The sequence below is a fragment of the Aspergillus pseudotamarii genome (genome assembly GCF_009193445.1).
Source record: "Aspergillus pseudotamarii strain CBS 117625 unplaced genomic scaffold BDV38scaffold_89, whole genome shotgun sequence".
Taxonomy (NCBI): Eukaryota; Fungi; Ascomycota; class Eurotiomycetes; order Eurotiales; family Aspergillaceae; genus Aspergillus; species Aspergillus pseudotamarii.
Window position 1 is genome coordinate 1,151 of NW_022475103.1, and position 15,889 is coordinate 17,039.

The window sequence follows — 15,889 nt, forward strand, 5'->3', positions numbered from 1 at the left end:
ACCCCAGAGGATCAACATTCACCCGGAGAGAAGCAAGCTAGGAGCCATGATGATCACCATTCAAAACACATATCACCCAACCGGAATAACCAGACACAGCCTCATGTAAGAACTAGTGGATATACGGTACCACGTGTGGAGGTTGTAGTACCACGGAGATGTATATCTCCTACTTTGGATGCAGAGACGATCCTTTCCAGTGAAGACAACGATGATCCTGATGATCTCGATTTTCAGCGTCAATCAAGTACTAGCGACGAAGAGGTTGGACCACAAAGCCGCCTTCAGCGAAAAAGACAAACTAGCGCAGGGTCAGGTTCTCAGCCAAACCGCCCTAGGACTAAAATAAGACCCTCTACATCTTCTAAATCTGCGCAAAGACAACGTCTTCCGAAGGCAGGCTTTGTCAGACCGGTACCCTTAGCCTATCAACCTTTACATCAAGAGCATCAGCAACATTTGAAACACTCTTTTACCCGGGACTCCGATACTACTTCATTAGAAGAGACGTCTGATCCAGCTGAGCAACACTATTCCGAGCGAATTGCAATCAATGGATATCTAGAGCTCTCGCCCGGAAGCCTAGGTAACTCATTTGTGATTAGAGGTTTCTTACCTTACCCGGCACAGACAAGAAGAGACAAACACACAGATATATCTAGAAGCCCAGAATTCGACGAAGCACTTGGTGGATCAGAGCCGGTTTTTGCAGAGAGTGAAGAATTTGATTACTGCAAGACAGGGAGGCGCTTCTCAGAAGCTGAGGACGAACTTATTTTGATCTTGAAGGAAAAAAGGTATACTTGGAAAGCTATGGAAAGATTTTTTACACATCGGAAACACACTGCACTGCGGAGTCGATGGACAAGACAGCTACAATATATCAAGAGAAAATAGATAGCTAGTACAATTCGCATTTACCAAAGGGGCGGCCGTTTCTGGCAACTCCCTCGTTCCGGTTTAGCGCCGTCCAGTGCCTCATACTGTTTGGCGCTCACCCGCTCGGGTTTAGCGTCCCGCGCTATACCGTGCAGGGATCTGCCGCCCATGTCCGCCTTTACTTTGTCTGCTGAACTATATAAGGCCGCTGGTGCGTTGCTCGACAATCATCTTATTTCACTTTCATTTACTTCCCTCACAACGCCGTCCCTCGGACTCCCTGGCATCCTGTTATGTGTACTGGACCAGCCTGCTCCGGCCCCTACCCTTCAGATATAACCATCCCCCAGCAAGGACCGCTCAGCTTCTGTCTGCCCACCCTCAACCTGCCGTTGTGAAACCGCCGAGTTACTTATGGACTGCGTCCGTAGTTCGATTCCCTGCTTTTACTGGGGGTCTCAATGCAGCCTTCTCAGTCTTCACCGTATGACCTGGAAGAATGCATCGAGGGAGTCCCACCAGGCGGCCATAGTCATGTCCAGCTGGTCGAAGGTGCTTCCCTCTGGACCATTCAACCTGACAAGCGTTGCCGCCGCGAGCTCGACCGGACTCTAAAGACCAATGGCAAAAATACCTCGCCGGTGTTGCCTTCCCCACACTCGGAAAGGACTTACGGTAAGTCCGATCGTGTACACCGAGCAGTCCCTGGAATTGGTCGGTCGTTGGCTGTGCATTTTGATTGTCTTGAGCGAACTGCCAGATACACCTTATTGGGAGGTAACAGTATGATAACAGCCAGGGTCTGTTAGGATGAGCGATCCTGTCGTAACCTAATGTGAAGCCCAATCGTACCGCCACCAGTCTCTACCAGGCTGGCTTTCAATAAACACGGCATGACCGGCGAACCCTAGGCTCCTTGATGGCGTGGGCCCTTGTTAGGATCCTATCTACTGATCGGGCTGTGTAGTGCAGAAATCCTGATCGTGGTATAAGGTGTGAAGCGGCGAGACACTAACCGCCACTTCCACATTCCTCTTAACTACGGTGGATTACGGCTCCGAAGAGAATCAGACCGATCAATTTCCGGGCACATCGAGTTTGCGACCTATCACCCTTGATAATATCAACATCTGCTACCAATACCCCTCACCTACAGTGATGATGATGATGATTATTCATACGCTGGCCCCTCGCCTTAAGCAATATACAGGGAACCACTATATACTCTCTATATATATCCATTAACTGTAGACTATTACTTTCCTGACAAACTTGGAGTTTTGTCAAGGTCTGTATTAGCTGTTGCCTGGTGTTCTATTCTGCCGCCCTTGTGGCGCGCAACTTCGAAATCTCTGCAACACCTCTACAAAATCCAGTACTACCCCTAGGATGCTACTGTTCTGTGTGATATTTTCTAACTTATTTTTCTTACCTTGGTCTGCTCCTCCTAGTATATCTGAAATATTGTTAAACACACCTCCAATTTTCCTCTACAATTCTTGCCGTAGGGCACTCAGCCGCGGGCAGTCAACTAATACATAGACCACAGTTTCTGTCGCTCTATATTCGTACTGTTTGTTATCTCGGAAGTTATGTTGCTTAGTATAGATAGCGAGCCATAAGTGGCCAGTCTAAAGTTGCGCTAGCAGGTAAGTACAGTTGCGGGGGAGCGAGCCGTACAGTCGACATATACAGTATACGGGTAGGGCCCAATCTATATACCGGAGATACTCTCTGTTTTTAGAGATCTTCTATTCTTGTTCCTATTCACTTTTGATTTTGTTGCGGATGAAAGTCTTCTCCCGCGATAAAAGATATTGGAATGGGTGTTTCTTTTCTGCCCCCACTACTTCCTTGGTTAGACGGTCTGCTGTTTCGTTCCCAGGGTTACCGCAGTATCCCGGGACCCATTGTAGTCGCAGCGGAATTTCTTATACTTTTAGCTCTGCAGTAGACTGATAAATACCCTGGATAATCCGCTGACTTGATTTGTTCTATAGGTTTGCGATTACTTGTAGCACAGATATACTGTTACTGAGAATTGTCGCTGGACCTTGAGTTGTTATTGTTACAGTATACTTTTTCTATACTAGTTGGAACACCAGTCCGATTATATAGTAGATTGCTATAAGCTCGGCTGTATAGACCGACTAGTATTCTATTGAGCCGATACTGATTTGTCGGGACCCTGTTATCTGCCAGTTGTGGTCAAGAACTACTGCTGCGGTACCTAGTTGATTCTCTTTTTCTGAAGTGTCTGAGAAGACTGTGATACTTGTTGTAGATTGTTATACTAGTATATTGGCCTGCGCTTTCTCTCGATTAGGCTCTATCTCGATTTCTGTAAAGGGCTGGCTCCGCCATAATATAAGTGGTTTGGGGTCAATTATTTCTAAGGCCTGCAGCCGCCTGAGGTTTATGATTCGCAGTGTTTCGGCTGGGGGAAAACAGGTCCCGCTATCGATATAAGTACTGTATTTCTTTGCTCGGCTTATTATCTAGTAAATCGGGTGGTTATCTGGCAGGGTGCTGAAGCAAGCAGCCACTATTTGTCCCCGCTGCTTGAGTCGCAAGTGAGTTGGTAGAATATAGGACTCAACTTCGAGTATAGCTGTAGATACTGTCCGGAAGACTGAAAGAATTTGGATAAGAGCTGTTCTCTGTACTGTCTCCAGAAGTTGTAGATATATCTTGTCTCGGAGTAGATTGTGTCAGACTATAGATACGTAGTCTAGAATTGGTATTATATATACTTAGTATAGCTGGTGTATTTGCTCTGGTCGGAGATGTCTGAGCCCGCTTAGAGCTATATTTACTTTAGTTGTCTGTTTAACTGCTTCCTGTATATGTTTCTTCCAGTATATCTCTTTGTTAAAGATCACTCTAAGAAACTTGGTAGTGTCGGTCGATTTGATAATCTGACCGTCGATGACAATTTGTCCTTTTCCGTGGGTCGTTTTCTGTCGGGTAAGATAAATTAATTCGGTTTTTTCGGCGGCAAAGGATATACCTGTTTGCCGTGTCTACTTTTTAATTCAGGGGATGTCTTCTTCCTGAATCTTCTTAATGTTCTCTTCTACTATTGGGTAGAATTGCCAGCGGAAATAGTTATTAATAAAAGCTGATATACTACTGTTTTGGTCTACTACTTGATTCACCAGGTCCGAGTTGTAGAATCTAAACAGAATCGGTAAAAGTAGAGATTTTTGTGCCAGGCCGGTATACTCCAGTAGTAAATTTTCACTCTCAAAGTTATTAAATATAACACTCGCTTGGCGGTCTTCTATGAAGCTGCGGATCCATTGCCAGGTCTTTGGTGGAATATCTTTAACTCGCAGCCGAGTGTTGAGGCTGGTTTGGTGGACTCTATTGAACGCGTCTTTTAGATCAAACGTGATCAGTGTTATTATTTTAGACTGTTCCCAAGCTCGGTATACTGCATTGGCCAGTACCAGCAGAGCTTGCTCGATATTTTGTCCTGGTCTATTTCTAAATTATGTATCCGGGAGTAGCTTAAATCTCTCCGCCCAGTAGAAGAGTTGTTGAGTTATAACAGCTTCTAGTAGTTTCCCCAGCGTGTTTAGTAGTAATATCGGATAATATATCTCCGGTGCCGAATAGTCTGGTTTTCCCGGCTTTTGTAGCACTACGATCCGCGCCTGTTTCTATTATCTGGGATAGTAGCCTAGATCTACTGACTTGGTAAAGATATTGGTAATTGTTTCTTTCAGGTATATCTATAGATATTTCTATATAAGTGTGGGAATTCTATCTCTATCCGGGACTGTAGTTTTTTTGGCGGCTCGGAGAGATCGGTAAATTTTCTGTTCAGTAATCGGCTTCTATGGTAATTCTTCTTCTGTGAAGTTACTTTCTATTTCTATTTCAAGTTCTGTTATTTTTAAAAAGAAGGAATCAAGGAATATCTCTACTTTCCTTTAGTTATTGGTTATCTTCTCCGTATTTACTTTGATTGTTGGGATACTTGTATAAGCGTCTTATAGATATATATAGGTGGCTGCTTTCTATAGATAGCCTTTGCCTGCTTTATCAAGAAACTCCCTCCAGTGACTTGTTTTTGCTTTTTCAATTGCTCTTGTCTATTTATATCTTCTTGTGTGTATTTCTACAAATATTGCCTTGGTTGTTGGGTGGTTGGGTCCCAGGGTAGTACAACTGTCTTGCTACCTCCGACAGGCTTGGTTAATTTCTATCTGTTGGGTCTTGAGGTCTGCTGTGAACCAGCGCTTCGAGTATAGACATGGCACCTGTACTGGTACATACTGGTCAAGCACAGTTATTGTAGTTTTAATTAGATAGTTGACTATCTGATCTAGGTCCTTCTCAGATTGAATTCTTAACTGTAGGTTAATTGTTCTTATTATTGTTTGGCCTACTTGGACCTAGTCTGCTCGGTCGTATACTCTCCTCAATTTGGGCTTCCTAATTTTCTCTGGTTGGAGGCTCCATTCCGAGTATATACCCCTGTGGTCGGACCTGTAGTGGTTGTGGTAGAGTTGGCATTTGATCAGCCGTGTTATATTGTTTGTAAGTATGAGGTCGAGTACTGATATCGTCCCAGGTTTGTTCAGGGACCAGAATATTGTCTTGCCTGGGGCCAGGCACTATTGGAGCTCGTGGTCTTGAAAGAAATTTATTAATTTGTCTGTGTGTTCTGCGAAGCCGTGATGTACCGCACGGTGGCTCTATATTGGGTGGTGGCGGTTGAAGTCTCCGGCCAGGATAATTTTTGTTGTGTGTTCGCCCTGCTCTGTTTGTTCCTGGATAGTTTGCTGGATTTCGGCCAAGATTTCGCGTGTGCTGCTCGCTTCAAATGAGTTATGTAACGCGATTGGTTGGATATAGATCGAGAACACTAGGTACTGGAGCTTTGGGGTCCAAATCTTGATGGCCACCATATCCGGGTGATCACACTGGATCTGGCGGTGTGATGATGTGGAGATCCTCCGGTTGATATAGAGGAGGCTGCGAAACCGAGATATTTTAGGGTGCGTGGGTCGGTAGAGTCGCCATGCGCTATGGTTTATATAGGTATGGTATACTGTCTTTAGTGGTTCCTGAATCAGAAATAGGTCTAAGTTCTGGCTTTGATAATTGTTGATAAGGGCTTCTATCCCTGCCCTGGATTTTATAATGTTTAACTGTAAGATGCGAAGGTTTGCCGTCATTGGGATAGACTGGGGTTAGGGGATATCTGGTATGTCCGGTCGCCTGTCGGGTATTCTCCATTGTAGTCCGAGTATCTCGGTCTTATTCCTGGGAAGTAGTGCTGCTGGTTGTGATAACCTGTGTAATATCCGCACTTCACTTGTTCCTTGCACAACCAGGCTAGGTGGCTAAATTGTTGGCAGTGCCGGTATCTCTTTTTCTCTATCCGGTAGGGTTCTATACTCCCGATGAATCTTTGTCCTATTAGTAGTCTGTTGTGATAATCCATTCTGCTGTCTTCGGCGAGTCCAGCCAGACCCCCAGCGAGGCAGATTTCCCTAGGGGTATGTCTCTCTTCTTCAACTATGCGATATCTTCGACCCAGAATTTCTTGTTATGGAGGTTATTCTTAGCTATAATTTTCTCGATTCCCTGTTTCTTGTTTTCTTCTAGTCTAAAGTCCTCAGTTGGGACTCGGTGAACCACGATCCCAAATCGGGGCTTTACTATTTTGGTGTTGTTTTCTAGCTTTTTCAGCTACTCGGTGCTGTTCCGGGCTGTCTCTGCTAACTGGGTGTCCCGGAATTGGATAATATATCCCGTTTTGGTAGTACCGATGCCCGTGACTTGTACTTTTTTGGTGGTCTCTGTGTTTAGCAGGGTGGTTCTGATATATGTGTTCGCTGCTTCAGTGGGTAGGGTCCTTGAGAATCAATCGTTATCAATATCTTGGTCAAGGGTTGATGTAGTACTAATTTAGACACAGTTAGATTTCTTCCTGGGGCGCGGGACGGTTCTCGCAGGGTCTGGCTGAGGGTTACTAGCAGCTACTTCCGCCCAGGATCTGTTTACAGAGATATTCAGCGGTTGTGCCTCCAGTTTGGCCTGTAGGGCCTGGATTTCCTCCTGTAGTTCCTTATTGTGAGTTCGCAGGAGCTATTGTTCCGCTTTTAGTTCTTGGACCTCTGTTCTTACTGTCTCAATTATTTCAGTCTGGTGTTTAAGTGCCTTATTAAAGCTGTTGAAATACTGTCGGACATCTTGGTTTGTCACCCGCCCGTTATTTTCTCCGCCGGTCGCAAATTCAGGGTTTGCGATCGGCTCATTTTCGCCTGCGTCGAGGCCTCGCCTGCGGCGTTTTCTTGCTGCAGGGATCCTTGGGCGAAAGTCATAATCGCTGAAAATTGTCGCTGTTTCTTGGGTGTTTGTGGGATGGGGTTCGGTAACCCCTGCGGGCGGGATCGCCATCGGGCCGAGACTAGTGCCCGCTCGGCACACAATGACAGCCACAACACCTCAGTAACTCACGATGGTTTGATATACGAATTTCTCTCTTCAACGGTCTTCTCTCTCGTCCTTTTTCCCTCACCTCGAGAAGATCGAGTATGTACAGTCAGAGAAGATACAGTCCCCTCACCTACAGTGATCTGCAGAATGAGCCTGCCCCCCAAAACACTCTTTCATGTTCTAGGATATGTGCCAAGATACACTAGTACATATATAGTTAGATTGTATATAACCTTAACGTACTATGTATTGTCACCAGAAATACATACACTGTTCGTAAATAATATACAACGTTCTCTGGGATCTTCTATGCAAATCGGACCAACAGATGCCATAGACAACAAGTTTGGCCATCTGTCAACATACCAGTGCTTTTGCTTTTCTTTCTACACCTGTCAGGTCTCTGGCACCTCGAGGGAGATTTTATAACCCGAGTGTGACAGGCGGTGCTGTGGCGTAGACCCATGTCGTCGCTAATCATTTTACTTGTTCTGTCAGCTTCCGCAAAATGTGACGTATTCATTGGGTGCGTAGAGCTGACATGTACATGGCATTAACGTGAGGTTGATCAGCGCCAATTATTATCCCGAGGCAATGACATATAGTCCCTCCTATGCCCCTACCCCCGGTAATTGGGGTCGCTCACCCACGCACTACTTCATATATATATAAACGTTTGTTACGCGAACAACACCAAAAAGCAGACACCAAGGGAGGTTAGGTGAAACCTCCAAATTGATATTGACTATGGTCTAGTAGATGAGAAACAGGCAGCTGGGTTACAGGGTCCAGTTGGTTTCTTCGGCTGCAAGCATCCCTAGATACCACATTCCCATTAGCACAGTAAGCTGGCCATGGCCCCCAGCTGTCCAGGGGATCGCCGAAGAGACAGCTAAATGGCCGTTTGTATCGAGACGTTTGACCCCAACCAGCTCGGTGTTAGTAAGCACAAATCCATGGCGCGCTTTGTGTTGGCGCATATAGAAATTCACCTGCGCTAGGGCCTGCTTGTACTGTTCGTGAAAGAAGGCGTTCTGCGAATACCGGTAGTCAGAACGCCATTTCCACGAGACCTTCATGTCTCCTGGGGCTCGGTTCGTGCTGTCGGCGTAGGTCCCCCCCATGACGACGAATGCAGTGTCTGGTCGAAACTGGTCGACGTATGCTGCAGAGCCTCCGCCGTCAAATGTGATCGGCACAAGGTTCAGTTGCTGGAGCCGGGGTGCTAGTTCCTCGAACCCGGCTCGAAGTGCGCGCCTAACACGTGGTTGAAGCAGCTCGGCAAATCGAAGGTGGAAATGAGGTTCATCTCTGATAGCGGCAGGAGGGGACCTGAAAGGATCGGAAACGATCTGCTTTGAGTTCAAAATGCCGCCGTATCGTTGAATGATTGTAGCATAATTGAACTCTGGCCAATCGACGACCTGGGTGATGTCTCTCGCACCATAGCGGGGGTTTGTTGTATTCCGCGATGGGGCAGCACCTTGAATAGGAATAGCCGGGAGGGCAACAGAGAGATACTGCAGAAGAGACTGGTTGCTCATATTGTAGTGGTGCTGTATCACACCTGGTGAATAGGACTTAGAAGCAATGGCTTCACGTGGTTAATACCTATTGGCAGCTGATAGTCAAAATAGGCAGAGGAATGGGAATAGAGAAACAAAATGTAAGGCTTGGGGGAAAAGTAACTGGATATATAGGGAACGAATCTCCAATATTACACTTCTATCTGATGGGGAAGCAATGGTGAGGGGTTAGCACGTAGACTGATTGGTGTGATTGCACAACAGTAAGCGCTTACCTGAGGTGCATATCTTAGCAAAAGCAGAGTAAAAGAAAGCGCTCATTGGAACGTTGGACCAGGACCATGATCGATAGGACCTGAAGCGCCCGTGTTCTCATTCAGAGTCACAGCGGGTGACCACCCGCCTGTAGTCCACCCATTCTCCCCACACAAACCGTAGAATAGCCAACAGTGAGGCTATGGTAATGATTCCGCCGGAGGTGGTGCGGATGCGAGCATCCTCAACTGTCTTGGGCGCTTACATGCAGCCACCGAAACAGTCCCACTTTGAGATTCCCACCGGCGGCAATGTAGTGGGTCTGATTCGCAAGATCCAGCGGTTGGGCCTCTCGCGATCCATAACTAGCAAATTATTCAAAATTATTTAACTTATGTAATCCGGCTATTATTAACCAAGACCTGTCCACTTTTTGTTCTCTGACCTGCTCCAACCTCCTTGATAGAAATAGATCTTCCCACAGGACAACAATGCACCTAAGAAGCCTCCTTTTGAAGAATATGGACGCCTCCAGTATTAATATTGTCAGGCAGATTACGTGCTCTGATTCGTCTGCAATATTCGAGGTAGATCTGGATGGACAAAAGTATGCATTGAAGCTTTTCCACGACAACGGCGACCCTGGATATACCGAAAATGGTCGTGATTTGAACAGATTTCGCTGCGAGTTAAATGCTTATATGAAGCTTCTCACTTCTGGTGTCTGTACACGCGGTTTCGTACCAAAATTCTACGGCTACATCGATCGAATGGATCCCGCAGTATTCCAGCCTGCTTTACAAGCTTTCACCCGGGATAAGCTAAGGCCGAGAGCAATATTGCTAGAATATTTCCCAAATGCAGAGAGTTTAAACTGCGTGAACTACTCGGACGCACTCTATCCCCAGGCAATTGAGGGCATGCATGAGATACACAGGGCGGGTGTTCACCATCAAGACATCTACCCCAAAAACCTTCTCCTTGTCCGTGGAAACCCCGACAGGCTGGTCTGGATTGACTTTGATGTTGCAACAACCTTCACCGACTTTGAACCTGAACAGATGGCCTACTGCGACCACGAAATTGCGCTTGTGAAGGGCTTTATGGAAGCTCTGGTATGGGTTCCGTTGCTGTCTAGATTAGAATCATTTGGTGTGCTAACTAACGAATACAGAGAGATGACCAGGCTGAGGGGCTCCCGCCGAATACAAAATTCTATTAAGGGTTCCATAGGAGTTTATATATTTTGACAATGTTTGGTGGCATTTTCGCTTGCTTTCTTGTAACAAATATCAGTCGGCGGAGTTTCAAGCAATGGCCGTTTTGGTTTATTTTACCCCTTTATATAACCATGAATCAACATCTATATTGCCAAGAGCCGTTCTCGAAGCCAACTGGATCCTGCCTTAGCTACACCGTTTGCGCTTCAATCCCCGTCTAAAACGACTTTTCACCGAAATGCCGGGTATATCTCCGAAGCAGGTAAATTCTCCACAAGAAAAACCAGTATACAGTAATAAATATGGGCAATCGGCATTGCCATTATTATTCCAAGGCAAACATTGTGATTTCTCTCGTACATTCGTGACCAGAGGTAGTGAAGGCGGTTGTTGAATTGCAGTACGGCGATTTCGGGGCTCTGCGAACGCCAAAGCTAGGATGTTGCTTCTGAGGGCCGACACATTTATCTATATTGAGGAGCCAATTGAGGTTTGTATGAGAGACATGAGAGGAGTGTTCAGGGATGGTCAATAAAGAGGATAGCGGCTATAAGTAAAGGCAGAGGACCATCGTCGTACCCATAATGGAACGTAATATTGTCCCTGACTGTCTTGCCAATACGAAGCAGATTGGTCCACTTATGTTTAATATGCTGCTCCTTCCTCACATGGAGACCGAGGGCCATGTAAAGGAGTTTGTTGGTCTTATGGTGGTGTCTTCTCCTGATGACCCTAGTGCGTACGCAGAGCGTGCAGAGAACATTCTCAAGTTGGGATTGGCCGATGTCGTGGATTTCCAACAACCAGCCGATGCCCAAGGCGAGGTGGCACCGGAAAGCTCGCCCACGACCACATCTACACCGGGCACGATGGACCAATTGAAAGAATTTTACGTGAAGTCAAGGAGCGCGTGTCTGATGGAACACGATTCTAGAATAGTACTTTTTTGTATCAGTTAGCTGATAAATAGCTCCTCAGACTAGCATAGCGGCATTCGGCTGACCCGATTCTATGAGTCGAAAGAGGCTGGTTCGTACTCCTTTGGAAACTGGAATCAAAATCCATAGTAAGCGGCCACTAAACAAGGGCCAGGGTGAGAGCTGAAGTAAGAGCCAAAGTGTCATGTTCCTTCTATACATCTTGCAAGGTCCATCCTTATTCTACGGCTGAAGACGGCCTCCTATGGAGATTAGTAGCTAGAGGGCTATCGTTGGAGCAGATCAAGTACTGATTTAGTCAGGTCTTTGCTGGATGGAATGTTAGGTCTCTGCAGGTGCGTTGGTCAAGAATATCAAAACGCAGAAGGGCGAATGATGGAGTGGGGCGATAATGTTTCTAGTCCTAGTCATCTTCGTGGGGTTCCAAAATACTCGATATCATCCACAATGCGGCCGCGGTTTATCACAAGCTTCACTAGAAGATGCCGCGTGCAGAATTCAATTATAAAAAGGGCCGCTTCCATCCTACTACTATATCTCTGTTTAGCATTGCTTCTCTTCAATCCTGTTATACAGCCACAATGCCTCAACCCGTCGAAGCGCCTCGTCAACGCTGGGATCCATCAACAATCTGCGAAACCATAGACCCTAGTCGGCACTGCACCTGCATTGGAGTCGCCAAAAATGGGGATGCGTGTAGGAACAAGGTGTCCAAAGAATCCCGTGAAATGGCCTCTCACAGACTGGAAATCCTAAGTATGTGTCCTATCAATGAATCTCTCGTTTCAAAGCTGCAGGAAATTGCTGGTCTCCTCTGCAAGCGGCGACATCAAGACCAGGCGACTTCCTTGAGCGAGCGGTGGTGTACGCGTCTTGGCCTCTCGCCAGAGCAAGCACCCATACCAAGTCCAGCTCCCTCACACTCGTCACAACGCCGTCATACCCGGAGCGACCGGGTCCCGACAACAAGGGCGGAGCGCCGCGTATCTGGAAGCTCAACAAGCCTGCCCACTACCCACCAGCAAAGAGAGGAAGTCACTGTCGCCATGGTTCAGGAGAACCAGATACCATTCCATGTGTCATCTACCCGGCCAGCGGTGGTGACCGTCTCGACGGCTTCTGGGCAAACCGGGTCCGTTATGTTCCGCTCTTTTCGTAAGGGCCGTGACATCTCAGATGTGGAGTGTGGCATCTGCCGCGAGCGTCACTCCGAAGACACGGTATACCTTAACTGTGAAGAGTGCGCGGGAGAGTTCCACTGGCGGTGCATGGAGGGCTGGCTCATGCACCGCCCCCCTCGGTCCAACTTTAGCTGTCCTAATTGGTATGAGACTTAGGTATAATGTCGTGGCTTCGCAAAATTGTGGCTAACATGCTTTCTAGTCGGCAAGACCGCCTTTTCGATGGATTTCACGCCGCACGCCCGAGGTCATTCCTAGATGCAGCCAGCGAGGCCTCGCAGTCTGCTACATTGCCGGCCGCTCCTGATCTGCCCCGGAGGGATGAGTTATCAGAGCAGGCCCCCGCTGAACCTGAATTGTCGTCAGGATCGTATGGTCCGTCGCCCATGGAAGGGGTTCGACGTTCTATGCGGCCCACTCGGCGCCCGGAGTACTTTGTCCCATCTTAGCCCGAGACCCGGGCATGAAGACTGTTGAAGAAATAGTATTCCAATTAAGAACAGTCATAGTTTTTAGTACAGCAATATTTCTTTGATGAAAAGTAGGAAGACTGTCCAATAATCAAGTGCAGACAGCGCACACTGTTTCGCGAAAAAGTGAACTTCGTGTAGAGATTTCGACAATGTCCAGTTTCTGAAGGACGTACTGTAGAGGTCATATTAAGTATACTTATATTGGGTATAAACTTAAGTCAGGATGCACAAAGCCGTTTTCGCTCATGTGCCTCTTCGTAACTGAATTTGTCCGACCACCTTCGCCGCCGTTTTACCGGTCGCGGGTCTAATTGAGAACAATGGAAGTCAATAATTAAGGCCCTGTTTAGCTCGGTACTCCACAGAATATTTTCTGGCCGAAGGTCCCGGTGTAATACTCCTAAAGACCGAATCTGTTTCTTGGACCTTGAAACCTCTCGTCTGGCTACATCGTTAGCCTGGATATTTTTAATATGTTCACCCCCCCAAGCCATGAGCAGCATATGGCGGATCTTCCCGGCTCCATGGAGGAAGTAGGTCTTGGCCAGATCAACCGTGCCGAGAAAAACAGGGACGGCAGATCCTTGAACCTTCGAAAGTATGCGGTAAATATCCGCTTCACGCTTCACTTCGTTCCAGTGATAAGATGTGGTTCCTTTACCGACGACTGTATATCCATATGCAGTGCAGGTTATCTTGAAGGGTGCTCCAGATGCCCCACAGCGTCCCATGGGCGTGCAGTCGCGGTCAAGATTTTCATCCAGCTGCTGTTTGATACATTGAACCAAGCTCTGGGCATCGAGGAGGTGTCGACTGTTGTTTCCACCCTGCTGATGAAGCATAACATTCGGGCAATTTCCATCCAGCTTGCCCCCTTGCTGTAGGCCAAGCAGACATCGCTGGGTACAAAATTGAGCTCTGTGGTGACGCCGGCTGCTTTCATTAAACCGGCAGCCCGTCTGACGTGCGGGTCGTTGAACGGATGGCGATAATGGAGACGATGAGACCTGGCTGAAGCCACGCTTCCGCCTACCGGGAGCAGAATCAGTATCGGAATCTGGAGAATCCCCACGGTCTACTGTATCCGGGGCACATTGAACTCGAGAGCGAGTTGGTATTCGACGTCCTTTCGTGGGAGACTCAATAGGAGAGGACGATGGCAGATATTCCGAGACAGTGCGCCCAGAGCTCTCTAAGGGACTATATTCTGAACCCGGTGGGTGCTGCCGTAATTCTCTTTCTGGAATTTGCGAGCGAGTATAATCAAAACTCGTCTCCCAAACTGGTATACCCGGCCCTGCATCATTTCGCCACGCCTGGTCGCGAAGTCGCGCGCTAAAGCTCATGAGACACAGACACAATACCCGTGCAATAGCCGTCAGTGGCTGCTCGAAGCTGCAGTCATTATCTAGATCGATCTCCATGTTTGGCTCACAGAGGTGGTAGTATAGGGTGCTTGGCTCATCGCAGGGGACATGTAACAGAACCAGCGCAAGTCCGTTAGTCAAGTAGGAGTACTCAAGTCCCTCCTGAATCATCACATGGTACTCTTGGGTCACAGCAGATCCTGTCAGCCAAGCTGCATTGTATTCCAGTTTCGCGGTTTCCTCGGTTGGGACAGAATCAGACCGAACAACCTCTTTCCAAAAGTCCATCGGCCGTAATCCTGCGCGAAGGTTTTCAACGGATAGCTTATGGGGTGGCTTGTACTCAACTGTTGTTAGAAGAGTATTATGACCACCATCAACTCGGTGAATACAAAATTGATCTGGTTTTGAACGCCAGGAACTCGACAATTCATTTCGTTGAAGATAGCTAGCTTCGACGGGATCAAGAGCATTCGCATGATTCTCGAACATAACTCCATCGCCCAGCCCAAATTCATCTCGAGCGGCTGGTATCTTGCAGAGAGCTACAATAATATCACGAACATAGTTCTCCACACCAAATCGTTCATAGCTCTGCAGATCCTGCTCACTGCTTATTGGTCTTTCATCAAATCGTTTACCCAAGTCCTCCAGCGCAAGGCGCGGTGAAAATCGCTGTTCCGCAGCCTTCCCTTCAGGTTCCAGATAGGTGCAAACAGACCGGTAAATCTCCTGTTGCCTAACTGCACAGTCTTCCCAAGGTAGAAGGCGTCGCGGGCAGTATTTCCCTGTTGGCTGCGGTATTTTTCCTGTTGTGGATTTAGACGGCGATGCGGCTCGTAAAGGAAGCGAGAAAAGGATATGGCAGTGACGGAGAAGTTCTAGAAAGGTGGTGTGCCGCGTTAGTTCTCTGCCCTGATCTCGTTCCTCCTCTGCACGCCTTCTCTCCTCTTTCTCCTGCTCCCGTTCTTCCTCTGCCTTCCGCTGGCGTTCTTCTGCTTCCTTCCTCCGCTCGGCTTCTCTCAGAAAAAGCGCCTTATAATCTGGTGAGCTTGTGCTATCCATAAGTTGTACGGAGATAGTGAAATGGTATTGGTTTCGATTGGCTCTTGACTAGGCAGGCATGATAAAACGGCGACGCGTAAATAGGCTCCCAAGTTGTCAGGGATAGATAGCAGAAATATTATAGTTAAGTAAATAGAAAGTACAGTGTAAGCTGCTAATATTATACATGGAGGCAAAGACGTGTTTCTTGGAATGGAAAGTCTGCCCAGCGGTTTGTTTTGGATCGAATTCCAGAGATAGAGAATGGAGACTTACGATCACGTGAATGTATTATGACGGAGTATAGACCTTGTTGGCACAGAATCACCCAGACAGCATGTATTGGCTTTCTCTGCTTTTTGTTCCGTGGGTACCCATCTTCTATCATATTTCTGAAGACTAGTCTAAAGTTTGGAATTAATCCTGACCTTCTTGACTTTACTTCTTTCTCGCATGACTTTTATTATTCTAGCCTCCCAGCCTCGTCCTCCAGCCTCGACCTTCAGCCACACCCTCCAGCCTCATCCTCCAGCCTCATCCTCCAGCCTCA

At 47.3% G+C, this 15,889-nt stretch overlaps 4 protein-coding genes across 4 annotated transcripts; 2 read left to right on the top strand and 2 right to left on the bottom strand.

Annotated features, from left to right (window-relative positions):
- Positions 1–7,939: 7,939 nt before the first annotated feature.
- Positions 7,940–9,525, bottom strand: BDV38DRAFT_216632 (uncharacterized protein). The gene has a single exon (XM_032052723.1). The coding sequence runs from the start codon at positions 8,877–8,879 to the stop codon at positions 8,115–8,117; it is 765 nt and encodes a 254-aa protein (XP_031908201.1). The 5' UTR covers positions 8,880–9,525; the 3' UTR covers positions 7,940–8,114.
- A 112-nt stretch (positions 9,526–9,637) lies between these two features.
- On the top strand, positions 9,638–10,338 carry BDV38DRAFT_275333 (serine/threonine protein kinase; the record flags this gene model as incomplete). Its single annotated transcript, XM_032058001.1, has 2 exons — positions 9,638–10,231; positions 10,291–10,338. The coding sequence occupies 2 exons, from the start codon at positions 9,638–9,640 to the stop codon at positions 10,336–10,338; spliced, it is 642 nt and encodes a 213-aa protein (XP_031908202.1).
- Positions 10,339–11,756: 1,418 nt separating this feature from the next.
- Positions 11,757–12,904, top strand: BDV38DRAFT_275334 (RING finger protein; the record flags this gene model as incomplete). The annotated part of the gene is made up of 2 exons (XM_032058002.1): positions 11,757–12,598; positions 12,658–12,904. The coding sequence occupies 2 exons, from the start codon at positions 11,757–11,759 to the stop codon at positions 12,902–12,904; spliced, it is 1,089 nt and encodes a 362-aa protein (XP_031908203.1).
- Positions 12,905–12,994: 90 nt separating this feature from the next.
- On the bottom strand, positions 12,995–15,707 carry BDV38DRAFT_216715 (uncharacterized protein). Its single transcript, XM_032052725.1, has 2 exons — positions 15,616–15,707; positions 12,995–15,561 (listed from the first exon to the last, which is right to left on the bottom strand). The coding sequence occupies exon 2, from the start codon at positions 15,358–15,360 to the stop codon at positions 13,147–13,149; it is 2,214 nt and encodes a 737-aa protein (XP_031908204.1). The 5' UTR covers positions 15,361–15,561; positions 15,616–15,707; the 3' UTR covers positions 12,995–13,146.
- Between the last annotated feature and the right edge of the window lie 182 nt (positions 15,708–15,889).

Excerpts from the sequence above, each read along its gene's own strand:
- BDV38DRAFT_216632 (XM_032052723.1), bottom strand. The coding sequence starts at position 8,879 with ATGAGCAACCAGTCTCTTCTGCAGTATCTCTCTGTTGCCCTCCCGGCT.
- BDV38DRAFT_216715 (XM_032052725.1), bottom strand. The coding sequence starts at position 15,360 with ATGGATAGCACAAGCTCACCAGATTATAAGGCGCTTTTTCTGAGAGAA.